The sequence below is a fragment of the Bacillus rossius genome, chromosome 3, assembly GCF_032445375.1.
Source record: "Bacillus rossius redtenbacheri isolate Brsri chromosome 3, Brsri_v3, whole genome shotgun sequence".
Classification (NCBI taxonomy): domain Eukaryota; kingdom Metazoa; phylum Arthropoda; class Insecta; order Phasmatodea; family Bacillidae; genus Bacillus; species Bacillus rossius.
The window spans coordinates 61,183,042-61,196,126 of NC_086332.1; the positions used below are offsets into that span (position 1 = coordinate 61,183,042).

The window sequence follows — 13,085 nt, forward strand, 5'->3', positions numbered from 1 at the left end:
ACTTAATCCGAAATCAAAAGTACTTTTCGGCCCTCAGCGAACTCCTAAATGCTTTTCATAAATAGACCCACTTGGATATTTTGAGTACTTTTGAAATCGCGTTGTTCTTCCTGAAGCTCTGTGCACCGTATGTGTGCTTGGGCAGACGGCGCCCTTAAGGGGCTCACCTAATCGGAGAAGGCTACTATGAAATTTGAGCGGTAACCATAACATTATTTACTTATTTATTTACAATTGTGACATGCCTACCTACGGCAAGATACCTTGGATGGTAGGCACAAAACGACACACTAATATATTCACTAAAACTTTCACACAAAACTACACAAAACCAAATATGTACAAAGATGTGAATGCTAAACAAAACTGGACAAAACTAAAACAATACTGGACAAAAATTATAACTAAACACACATTAACTAAATCAAAGATTGTAAGTATATAATTGAACTAATGTAGAGAATCAAGGGACATTACTATTTTATTTACAGTTAATTTTTTATTTAATGAGGGAATTAAGCTATCATTTTTCTTTGAAATTTTTGACGATATTATATAAAATATAATATATCATTGGTATGGTGTCATGTGCATAACAGTGGTTGATAAATGTTTTTGAAAGAAGGAACTTTGATTCCTGTGTTTTCGAGAAGGTCAGTACATTTTAGTTTATTTTAATAACAGTTTGTTACAAATATTGCATCTAATTTATCTCTTGAAGACAAGGAGCCAAGACGGTAATGTATATCTATATTGTTTTTAATATTCTTAGTTTGACTTGTAATTTTGATTAATTTAGTTTGGACTTTATCTAGTTCATCACTACTTATCTGTTTTGTTAATGGTGTTTGCATTGATAGAGCCATATTATAGTTTAGATCTAAGGATATATAAAAACTGATGATAGAATCTAATTTAGATACATTAAATGTAATATATTTAATCAGAGCAAAAGTCCTATTCACATTAGAAATTAGAAATTGAATATGACAGTGGAAGAGTAATTTAGATTCGAGAGGAATACCTAAATTTTTAAGATATTGGAATTTCCTAATGTGGTGGAAAATAAAGTCCCTTGAGTCCTTTCAGTAACTCCACCGGGAGTTTCATGCCTAAAAAATAATTTTTAAAATACACATTTTAGCCATTTTCACTCTCATAAAACAGTTTAAAAATGAAATATGGAAACAGAACTGCTCATCTGCCCTTGTCAAAATGTTCCTAAAGGAAGTGGCTGTTGCTTTCACTCACATGGTAATATAATCATTTAGATGGATGCATTGTTTTTCTTTATGTAGTGAGCTAAAACTCTATATGTACTTACATTTCTGGCAGGAGATTGAATATATCATCTAGACATCACCAGAGCTAAAATGGGGCACATATTGAAGGGTACTAAGCTAATTTTAAAATTTATTTTCTTATTATATTATGACCCTTCACATGCATATTCATTAAATACCATATTTACCCGTGTATGGAATGCACATTTTATGCAGATTTTTTGTTTAATAACACACATTGTGATCCATATGTGAGTTTTTTAATTTTGGGTTAAAAAAATAACATTGCACTATTGTGGTTGACTATTTGCCTAAATAACTAACCTGTGTTGGTGTTTTGTAAATATGTTATGGGTATGAATAAATTGTTTAATTAAAATATCTCGGCAGTGCATGCGAAGCATCATGAACTGCACCGTTGTGCTGAGTCTGCCGCCTGTCGGGTGGCTACTCAATGGCCGCCGTGCCTGGCATCTGAGAAGAGAGGATAAACCAAAAATTAACCAGCCAAAGAGGGAGAAAGAGTGGAGGGCTGTGCATGCGTGTGTGAGTGAGTGCTTGTAGTCATACAGCAGTGTTCATGGTCCCTCCCTCTCTCATCGTAAATGTTCATGAACTGGCACCGCATACAATCCATTACGTTTCTTTCTCAAAAGGTTTTTGTGACGCAACATTATTTCATTCATGACAAAACTGAGTTGCTGGTTTTTATTGAAGGAACTGAAACAAAAAAATTGACTAGGAAATAGCATACCGTCTCGTTCTCTTTCGGGGAAGTGACAGGTAAAAAAAAAATAGACTGGAAGGGAAATATGGGTTTAAAAAATAGTGTTCTTTTTCATTGTATTTTTTGTTAGATAGTGTGGGAGCAGGGGAGGAAGTGCCACAAATATAGAAGAGGAAAAATATGAAGGATCGAGAGTCAACATCAGTGCTGTGTTGCTTGTGTTTTTTACACAAAAACTTCTCTTGTATTTTACTAGAGACAGATGTATGGTGCAACCCATATTTGAGGGCGACCCTTACGATGAAAATGTTAGGTATTTTTGCCCATATTATAGGTGCGTCCCATACACAGGGGCCTCTCTTCTACTGGTATATATGGTATTTATTTTATAACACTTTAGAATCCTGGCAGTCATTCTCAATGACCCTGTATCATAAATTAAAATTTTAAAATTTTCATTAAAATGAACTTGTATTATTAAATTTTATATATATATATATATATATATTCCTCTTGTATTCCTCCTCTATTGCTTGGTGCATAATAAAGTGCCTGTTAGATTTATTTTGGTGAAAAAAGTTAAAAGTGTGTTTTATGTACATTTCAGTAGAAGTGGGGTGGGCCACAATACCACCTTTTGAGGGCTGCCAGTTTGACACGTGCAGTAAGCTCTAGACGTTGTTTGATTTGCTGATTTTCCAGCCATAAAATGAGGTTCCACCAGTCCACCCATCTGAGTAAAAACACTTTAATAAAATTACGGCCAGTAAAATAATTTGCAAAAAAAAAAAAAAAAAAAATAGGAAAATTGTTTGATTTCAATAAGCAGCCTTACTTCATGGCATGACTATCCTGCTTTTAGTAAGAAAGAATATGTTGCTGTTATAAACATTACTTATATATGATAAATGATAATTTTATAGTATTTTAAAACAGCTTTGTTATTACAATATTGTGTTGTTAATTTTTCTTATCCATAATTATACTAGCCTACTATGTATGTAAAATAATTGTACACAAATTTTTGTATAAGCTTGCCTTAAAACTCATTGAAGAAAGTTACTTTTTAAACCATAATCATTATAGAAAGTAAACTTTTTAGCATATATACATGTGTTACATTTTAACATATGACAAGCAACTTAAGGTAATAGCTTTTACTTAAGCTAGTTTTTACAAGCATGTCATTCAATGTTAGCATAAAGCAAATTTGAAAAAATAAAAAATTTAGTTCAAAATGTGTGTTTACAGTTCAAATGACTTTCGGTAATTTTTTTATAGGCTGTCATGATGGATACTCTGATATCTGTATTTGTCGAGGAAGTGAAGAAAAAAACTGTTGTTTATCCCGATGAAACTGACCGACCTGTGTACGACACATCTACAGATAGTGATGGTACTATAAATTTGGTCTGTGTTTTATCATTTAGTCATGCACGCTTTGCTATTGTTAAATGTACTGTGATTTGGGGTTAAAGTTAGCAAAGTATCTGTACTTTAGTAGAAACCCAGCTGGTTATTGCACTCACTGTAATCTTGCACACTGAAAAACATGCCAGTTAATTACTGGCAAAACTACACTTGCATTTGGATTGTTCTTTATACGCCCAGAACTGGAACTGTCTTGTGCAGTGAGGCAACGACCCTCACCTCTCGGTGGCACCACTTGTGTCGCACTTGAGAATCCAAACACTCAAATAAACCAAGTTATTCTGATATTCCTCTCGTGCATGTAATGAACTTGCAACCAATTTAAAAGTTGAAAAAAATATTTAAATTGCTTTAAGCAATGGCCAAATACATAATAATAATACCATACAATTAAGGCTGCTAAATATTTACAAAATTGGTTAAAATACATATAAAACTATAAATAATCTGGTGTGCCAAAAATGTTAGCAGAATATAAGTTTATTTTTACAAAAGATTTACAAGTTTTGTATATTACAGTACCAAATTTCTCATTATATGTGATTAATTTTAGATTTAAATAAGTCCATGAGGGCCTCTAGGCCACAAACAACTTGTAGAACAATGACATAGCATGAGCCTATTTTTCACTGCTTGTATCAGTGTTTACAGCATGTTCATAGTTGTATTTTTTTTTATTTAATGATTTGGTTTTTTTTTTTGCTTGCTGAACTCCCTTTGCGGTTCATAAAATTGCTGATTCCATGGGCCATCCCTTCCCCCCACCTCAAGCCAATTCTTGTTTAGTTGAATGGTGACATTGGGCCCTCTTATTTTATTTCAAGGTTCAAACTCTTTTTTATAATTTTCTTTACAGAAAAGCTGGAAACTATGGTGTACAGATTTTGAGTCTATTTCCTTACTTTTGAATTTTTACAGTGAAGAGTAGTTTTGAGTATATTTATTTATGTACATTTATGCCTATCCAGTTTTTTTTTTTTTTTTTTTTTTTTTTAAATATGATTGTTGTTACATTTGACTTAGCCTGCCACAGTAACACTGCTAGTGGCCCTTCTGTCTTGTTAGAATGTCACCAAGGTGATCTGTGTTCAATCCAGGTAGGCTCACGCCCATATTTTTTTTTGATAGGGGGAAAACATGGCAGACTTTGCAGTGTCCTGGTAGATTTTTTCATAGTGCTCCAGTTCCCCTTTTCATTCTTTCATCATGCTACATTCTTAATGTATTATTTCTCAATGTATCTTATGACCCCGATGTTTTGAGATGCCAAGATCTAATTCATTGATTCATCCATCCATCCATCCATCCATCCATCCATCCATCCATCCATCCATCCATCCATCCATCCATCCATCCATCCATCCATCCATCCATCCATCCATCCATCCATCCATCCATCCATCCATCCATCCATCCATCCATCCATCCATCCATCCATCCATCCATCCATCCATCCATCCATCCATCCATCCATCCATCCATCCATCCATCCATCCATCCATCCATCCATCCATCCATCCATCCATCCATCCATCCATCCATCCATCCATCCATCCATCCATCCATCCATCCATCCATCCATCCATCCATCCATCCATCCATTCCTTCAGATGGATGCATGCATGGATGCATGCATGGATGCATGCATGGATGCATGGATGCATGGATGCATGCATGGATGCATGCATGGATTCATGCATGGATGCATGGATGGATGCATGCATCCATGCATGCATGCATCCATCTGAAGGAATAAAGTCCAGCATAATACAAGGACAGTTAGTTTTTGTGGATTATTTTCAGTTTTTTTTTCAAGTCTCATAATTTTGAATGTTTTAAGAATATTTTGTCATAGGCATTTTTCATTAACATTTTACTAAAAATGTGATAGTGTTTTTAAATTTAATTTTTTTTTTTTTTGAGATTATATAGACCATTGAAGAAGTTGACGCATACATAAAGTTCCTTCCTTTTCATGTGATTTTTAAAGTATGGAATATGTGCTGTAAACGTGCAATGTTTTGCTGCATGCCACAGATACTCATGTTCCACTGACAACAGTTAGCAGACGAGAGCTGCCTCAGTCGTGCCTCAGCAACAAGCTGAGCAAGCTGACCCTGGCAACATTTGATGAGGATGGTGAGTGGTAGTGGCACATGTTAGTCGCATGAAGAATGAGTAGCTACTGTATTGTACTGTTGGATAATAGCTTGGTTATTTTTTGTTTCTTTCAGTCCATTTACTAGAGAAACTATGACCCTATTGCATGCAGAACCTCTCTATGCAAAAGTTTTTGCACCTTGTGTTGCCATGACGCACAGCTGTGGTTGAAACTGTATTTTCCGAGATTGAATGAGTCAGACCTACATTGAGCATGGTAAGCTTAAATTTTTATTATTTGTTTGATAATTTTTTTTTATTGTGACAACAGTATAATGAGTATAGTATATCTAATGTATGTAATTAATCAGTGGTGGCTGGTAGCTTAAATGAGGCCTGTGCTGTAAAGTGTGTATGAGCGAGGGCAGATGGCATTCCTATTAATAAAGTGAGAGTTTGGGCATTGTTGTCCCAAAAAATTTTAGATCTTGTTTGTAAAAATGTGACCATTCACCTTTACCATGCTTATAGTTTTAGCACATTTTCTTGTCACCACTTTTAAATTTTAAGTATGGAAAAACATCGTTTCACGGTTACAACTAAAATAATTCCCTACAATAATAAAAACAATAGTTTTCTTTTAGATCTTTTGGATTTAACTGAATGTTTGAAACTTACTGTAACTCTTTTTTATTTTATTTTTTATTTGTCACATGCCCACCAACAGCCGAGGGCTTTAGCGGTTGGCATGACTCATACAGACAAGGACAAAATGGTCACTGCAAGTACGTGGACACTCCCCCCTCATCGGTACCAAAAGCAGGCAAGAACAGCCTGAGGGGAACCCCAGCAGGTAGGTTCATCCACAGTTGGCCAACACACAAAGGTGAGCAGGCCACGCACTTGCAGTGAGTGACAAAAACAGAAGAAAATACAAACAGATACAGACAACACAAATAAAAATTAAGGATAAAAAATTACAACTATAATAAACAAAGAAACATGGAAACTAAAACATTTCAAGTACAAAGGAAACTAAAATTCTAATAAAAAAGATATTTTATTATGGAAACCCAACTTAAAAATAAAATTAAAACTTATATTTATATTTATTCTGAGGGCGTACCGGTGCTAAGGTTGGAAATACTGGTGGAAAATAATGGGCGCCACCACGTGAGTGGGCACGTGGACCCGGCTTGAAAACTCTAACTCAGGGCGTTACGTGGCCCGTGTGCGGCGAGATATTAGCCCTCCTGTTTTTTACGCAACACCTGTCCCTAACTAAGCCCGCTCTCAGCGTCGGGCACGCTTCTAATTACCGCAGTGGGCTCTCAGGGCGTCCCACACGCCGCTGACCAGGTTAAGGACCCACGTGGCCCCCCGAACACAAAAACACGTGACTCAATTAAGTTGGTTTTTTATTACTCACGTTACACGCCCTTGCACCATCCTCCCTTGATACTGCTACAAAACGCCAGAGGCACGAATCGAATTAGGTGAGGAGGCGAACCACGCACGTGGTCGCCTCAAGCCGTTACTTAATACACAGATGATAGAAAACTCCGGAGAGTAAATAATTATTAATTAAGCAGTCTCTCCGACCGAGAGAGGCCCAGAGGATAAAAAGAAAACGATTTGAATAAATTAATTAACAGAACTACTTCTCGGTGAAACAACGGTGATGTCCTCGGGGTGTCTGCAGAGACGTCTGCTCTCGGCCGGCTGTAGAAGGAGACTGGGAAGAGACCCGGGCTTGCGGAAGGCAACATGGCGCCCTTCGCGCCGAACACAATTACCGTTACAACTTAGCTATGGCGTGCCCCGGGTTATTATTGAAAAATAACATAAATCCTTTTACAAAAATTAGAACATCACATCCATACCCAGACCGTCTGTAATAATTACTTATATGATAGAAAACAGTTTAAATCCAGTTACGTGCTAGTTCCTCCGCCGCCCGCTAGGGAGCGTCCTTGTTCGTGCTTGCACTTATTAAATAACAGAACATCCTGATTTAGTTAAATAAAAGACACTCACATGCATAGCCGTCGTGATACTATTTTGGGGGCGAAAAGAAAAGGATTACAATATTTATTAATACCAATTAAAGGTGCGGCGCACTGCAGCTAAGCGCCCTCTTGCCGGGCTAGCAACACACGCACACACGCACGCACAAGCGGGAGGTTTGAACAGATGGTGGCGTTTTGGTGGTGGCATATCGGGCTCAAAGGGGGCCGCAGGCCCGGACAACGTCAATTCTTAACAACTTAACTACTAAATTTCATTGTTTTTTTTGTATATGAGGCGTGTCTGGAAAGTAAGTACTGTTTGGTTGTTAAAAAAAAATTGTGAAAAAAAGATTTTATTGAAAGTTTTAGTTTACTACATATCTACATCACATTTTCACATAGTCACCATTCAGTTATATGTACTTTTCACAATGCTCTATCAGTTTATTTAACCCCGCTGCATATAAGTTTTCTGCCTGGGAATGGAATGGACGCCTCTGCCATAGGCATCATGGACTTTGAATACACAATGCGTGTAGCCAAAGAACAGGCCCTCAGTAAAACATCTCCGGAAAAAGTTTAAGCACTCTCCATACTGGAGTCAAAAAATTATGGCTACCATTTTTTGGGACGAAAAAGAGAGATTATGGCCTGGGCTGTCATGTTAATATTCCTGGTGCAGTTACTGCCCTAAGAGGGGAAGGGGGGTTGGTTAGCATCCAGTCGCTGTGTATTAGATAGCCTAAAAACATGTCAACGCATGTAAGGATATCAGGATTCTTATTCCTTACATTTGTGGCTTACTGTTTTTCACCAGGTCTGTAGAAGTTTTCTATTCTTTGCCACGACGAAACCAAACATTAGACAGGTACTGCTTACGAATGGACTCTGTATGCCGCATTTATACTCTCTCAAATGTAGAGGAAATAAAAGAGGAAATAATCTGGATTGTGGAGGCCTGAAAACTCTTAGCTTTTTACACCACATTGTGCATGTACTGACAGTTCTAATATATTTTATTATCTTCCTGTAAAACACAAACATGTTTGCCAATATCGCAGGTGTTAGTTATGGCCCTCAGACATCCGCTTTTGTTTGTAGTGTGGAAATGGGAGGGTTCTAATATTGGGTGAAGTTTAGTGTGGGACTCTTCCCCCCTCCCCCTTCTCAACACATCCAAGAAATAAACCAGGATAGGATGCAGACAGAGAAGTACCAGCTACACCAATGTTGTATTGCTTACATCCCAGTAACCTGAGATGCGGTATACAAACACTTCCCTTGTTATCTTCCAAGCTGCTTCAAAATTGATAACCAATAATATCAGATTTAGTTTTATTTTACCGATAGCTGATACTGGAAAAAGTACCAATAATAAGGATGCCGGTTATTGGATATCAGGCAATCACAAGATCAGGGATTAATTGACAAGTAATGTGTCACTAATGGGAAGACATGAATCTTTGTCGTGTCAGGTGCACACTAGCCAATTGCCATGTTTCAATTTTTTTTAGATTACTACTCTAAAAATGTGGAATATTGTGTATTTTCCTCGATGATTAAATACAGTAAAATATATTAGAACTGTTTTATAACATTATAGTTATAACATTTTGTTGTTTAATGTTATCTTTGTTTTTTCAATACTATTTTAGTAAACTGTTGTAAATTTTTTTGCATTAATTTTAAATTCCTGGTCCCTTTAAATTTAGAAAACAATTCCATGGTAAATAGTACTCTTAGTGTTTTGTAGATAAGTGGATCAAATGCACTCGAAATTAATGAAAATTATTTTATTTTTTTCAGGTCGTTGTATTGGCCAGATGGGTTCATGGGCGTTTAGCTACTGACTCCAGTCAACAGAGTTTAGCATCTAAGCTGTTTATTAGATGCCATATTTGTGGAACATCTTAGTTGGGAAGCAGTAGTTAAAAAATATCCAATTTTTTTTTTTTGCATTTGCAAATATGTTGCATTGTGAATGCGACGGCTCAAGTATTTGTTGTTCTGCAGTTTTGATTTCCAGTAAGTTTTGTGAGTACTTAAGCTCCTTATATTTTCATACTTTTGTAATTTTTTTTTGTGTTAAGGTAGCTGTTTGGCTGGGGTGTCAAAGATCCAGGTGTAAATGTACCATTTACAAACCGCTCAAGATATTTTCAGAAGTGTCTTATCACAAATAACATTTAAGAGACATTTCACTGGTTTATACAGTTTTTATTTAATAGTTTTGTTCTTAACATTTATTAGTTTTTGACAGCAAAAAAGGCTAAATAGAAGATTTCTTATAGTACATATTGAAAATTTGTTACACAGAATTGTGATCAGTAAAGGGATGTACAGGGAACCTCTGACTTTTAATATTCCACCATATCATCATGGGCCATTGCATAATGTCCCACAGAGGCACATTATGATGTGACGACAGCATTTCAGTTCAGTGTTTATTGCGTAGAGGCACGTGATGCGTGAACCAGTTTCATCCTTAGAGCATTTAAAGAGCTTTGCATCCAGTTATGCTTCTACCTTACATTGTTTGTTAAATATAATATATATGTATAATTACTATTTATTTATTGTCAGGGTAGTAAAAAAATGTAAGTTTAACACACCCACCAACCCCCTTTTTTTTTTAGCCATTGGTAAGTCACAGAGTATTGATTGAATTTTGTTGAATTTCATCATGTGACACAAATTTGATTAAAAAATAATTAAACCTTCCAAAAGTAGTTTTAATATTAATAAATTAAAGTTAAGGTTACTTTTAATGTTGATTTCCAGGCATTGTTGACTTGCTTTCTGTTAGTTTTTTTTTACTTGAAAGCTGTACTTCTTGAAGTATAAAGGTCATAAGAAATAACATTTAATTTAAAAAAATCTTAGGCCTTAGCTTTACGTAGCTAAGATTCTTAACTTGATGTAAACTTTTGGACATACGCCATTGCTAAGCACATGTATGTCTGTAGAAGAAAACTACAAAAACCAAAAGACAAAAAACACAAATTAAGCATGTTATGTCCCTCAACACATATTTAGGTTGCAGTCCTCACTCCCGTATACAATCACCATGAACAACGACCGACACACTGGCCGCCATCATTACAACTGGCCTCTATTTACACTGCAGGCCTACCAACCTAACTACCCCACATTTCCTACATAACACTTCCCCCCTTAAGATTTCTACACATAGTCTTGCAGCTTCCCCGGTACCATCCTCGCCCTGGTGGATCTCCTGGGCGGTTGTGCGCGTATAAGCTCCATCTGCAGTCCCTCCCATGGCTCTGGCCCATGGTCACGATGATGTGCAAACCCTCTGAAAGGGCTGCTGCTGTGGTCCGGTGTTGATGCTCCCACTGGTGATGTCCCCGGCAGCTGTTGCTGTTTACCCTTCCGCTCCTTCCAATTCTCTGCCGGTTGCTCCTGTACGGTCAATGGTACCTGTGCCGGCTCCATCGGAATAGGGTGCCGCTGTATGGTCGCTGGGACCTGCGTTGTCTCTGTCAGAGCCATCCCGTCAGTCGGCATGAGCTGACGCAGGCTGGTACTGCCACGATTGGTCGCAGCACAGCCATCAGTACATGTAACTGACACCGCCTGGCTTGATGGATGTGCCACTTTGTTGCTCAGCAATTGGTCCACGTGACGTCTATACATGTTGCCGTTCTTATCTTGGGTTGTGTATGTCACGGGCCCTTGTTTGGATACAATGGTTCCTGGTATCCACTTATGAGTCCCTCTATAGTCACGAAAAAGCACCTGCTGCCCAACTAAAAAAAACCTGCCCCTGTGGTGGTTTGCGACCTCTTGGGTCTCCTCGCCTTGAAAACTTGGTTTGGGGCGTATCTGGTCCAGCACCGTTCTTAATGGTCTCCCCATTAGGAGTTCTGCCGGTGTCTTATGAGATTCTCCCAGTGGTGTTGTGCGCAACGCCAACAACATTCGAGCGACTCGTGTGTGCCAGTCTCCCGCTCCCATTTTCCGCAGTTTATACTTCACCGTCTGCACCATGCGCTCCGCTTGACCGTTTGTGGCTGGATGGAATGGTGGTGTGCGCATTAGTACAACTCCATTCTTCGTTAGGAATTCTTCCATCTCTCTGGACACGAAAGCTGTCCCGTTGTCTGAGACCAGGTACCGGGGAATCCCATGGCAACTGAAGATCTCTCGTAGTGCCTGGATAACTGCACCTGATGACATGTTATGCATTGCCTTCACTTCTGGCCATTTTGAGTGCGCATCCACCACAATGAGGAAAACCTTCCCCTGGAAAGGACCCAGGAAATCCATGTGTAGCCTAACCCATGGCTCACTCTCCGGTGCCCATTTCACCTCCTTCACTTTGGGCGGGTTGGCTCGCTGCTGCTGGCAGATTGCGCACTGACCTACCATTTGCTCGATGTCCCTGTCCATTCCGGGCCACCACATATAGCTCCGGGCAACCATCTTAGACTTGACAATTCCGTCATGTGCGGCATGAAGGACCATCAACAGTTCCCTGCGACACCCCTCTGGAATAACCACCCTATTGCCCCACAAGAGACAGCCCTTGTGAAGGGATAACGCCTCTCTCCTGTTCCAATATGGCCGCAACTCCTCAGAGTCTGCCTTCCTGCCCTGCCAACCTTGGCTTGAGTGCTGCTTTACTTGACGGAGGACAGGGTCCCTGTCGGTCAACTGCGCCAGTGTCTCAGCATCAATTGGTGGCTCTGGCATGGCTTGAAGCATGAGCACATCACCAACAGTTGGTACCTGTATGTTTCCAGTGGCCATGGGTAGCCGGCTGAGGGCATCGGCATGGGGTATCTTGGTTCCCGGCAAATACACTATCTGGAAGTCGAACATCGAGAGCCATAAGCTCCATCGTAAGAGACGTGGTGACAGAATATCTGGTGTTTGCCGCTTGGGGTCCAGCAGTCGTAACAGGGGTTTGTGATCTGTCACGATAGTAAAATGCTGGGCTGTCACATACTGTCGAAATTTGGTCACACCAAACATCACAGCCAGTGCCTCTTTATCGAGCTGGGAGTAGTTCCTCTCATGCCGGGTCAGAGTGCGCGATCCAAAGGCCAAGGGCACGTCTTTGCCATCATTGGTAACGTGCGCCAACACTGCACCTACTCCATAATCTGATGCATCACATGTCAGCGTTAGAGGCTTATTTAAGTCATAATGAGTGAGCACCTGATCAGACTGTAATAGGTTCTTCGCTTTGCAGAACGCCTCAGTATGCTCCGACCTCCATACCCTTTGTCCAAGAGACGATGTAAAGGCTCCAGGACTGATGCCTTATTCGGCAGGAATCTTTCGTAAAAATTCAGAAAGCCTAAAAATGCCTGCAGTTCCTTCTTACATGTAGGTACTGGTGCCTCACGGATGGCTTCCACTTTCGCATCTGTAGGGCGCACTCCTACCCGATCGATTCTGTACCCCAAGAATATGACAGACTCTGCCGCAAATACACACTTTTCCTTCTTGAGTCGCAATCCTGCTTTGTCTATTCTCGCCAACACTCCCTGAACTCTGTCCCAGTGT

The 13,085-nt window shown here is 39.1% G+C and overlaps 1 protein-coding gene across 6 annotated transcripts in view; it reads left to right on the forward strand.

Moving 5' to 3' along the window:
- The window catches only part of LOC134530769 (putative FERM domain-containing protein FRMD8P1), a 124,142-nt gene that overhangs the window by 67,563 nt on the left and 43,494 nt on the right, over nucleotides 1-13,085 (forward strand). For 2 of the 6 annotated variants that reach the window (XM_063365939.1, XM_063365937.1), the window contains exons 10-12: nucleotides 3,292-3,406; nucleotides 5,479-5,580; nucleotides 9,357-9,897. In XM_063365939.1, the coding sequence (XP_063222009.1) occupies nucleotides 3,292-3,406; nucleotides 5,479-5,580; nucleotides 9,357-9,400 (261 nt within the window). In that variant the 3' untranslated portion in view covers nucleotides 9,401-9,897. Of the gene's footprint in view, nucleotides 1-1,673; nucleotides 2,413-3,291; nucleotides 3,708-5,478; nucleotides 5,581-5,675; nucleotides 5,819-6,268; nucleotides 6,395-9,356; nucleotides 9,898-13,085 lie in introns of those variants that run through there. The other 4 variants (XM_063365938.1, XM_063365940.1, XM_063365941.1 and 1 more) reach the window with 4 other exon arrangements.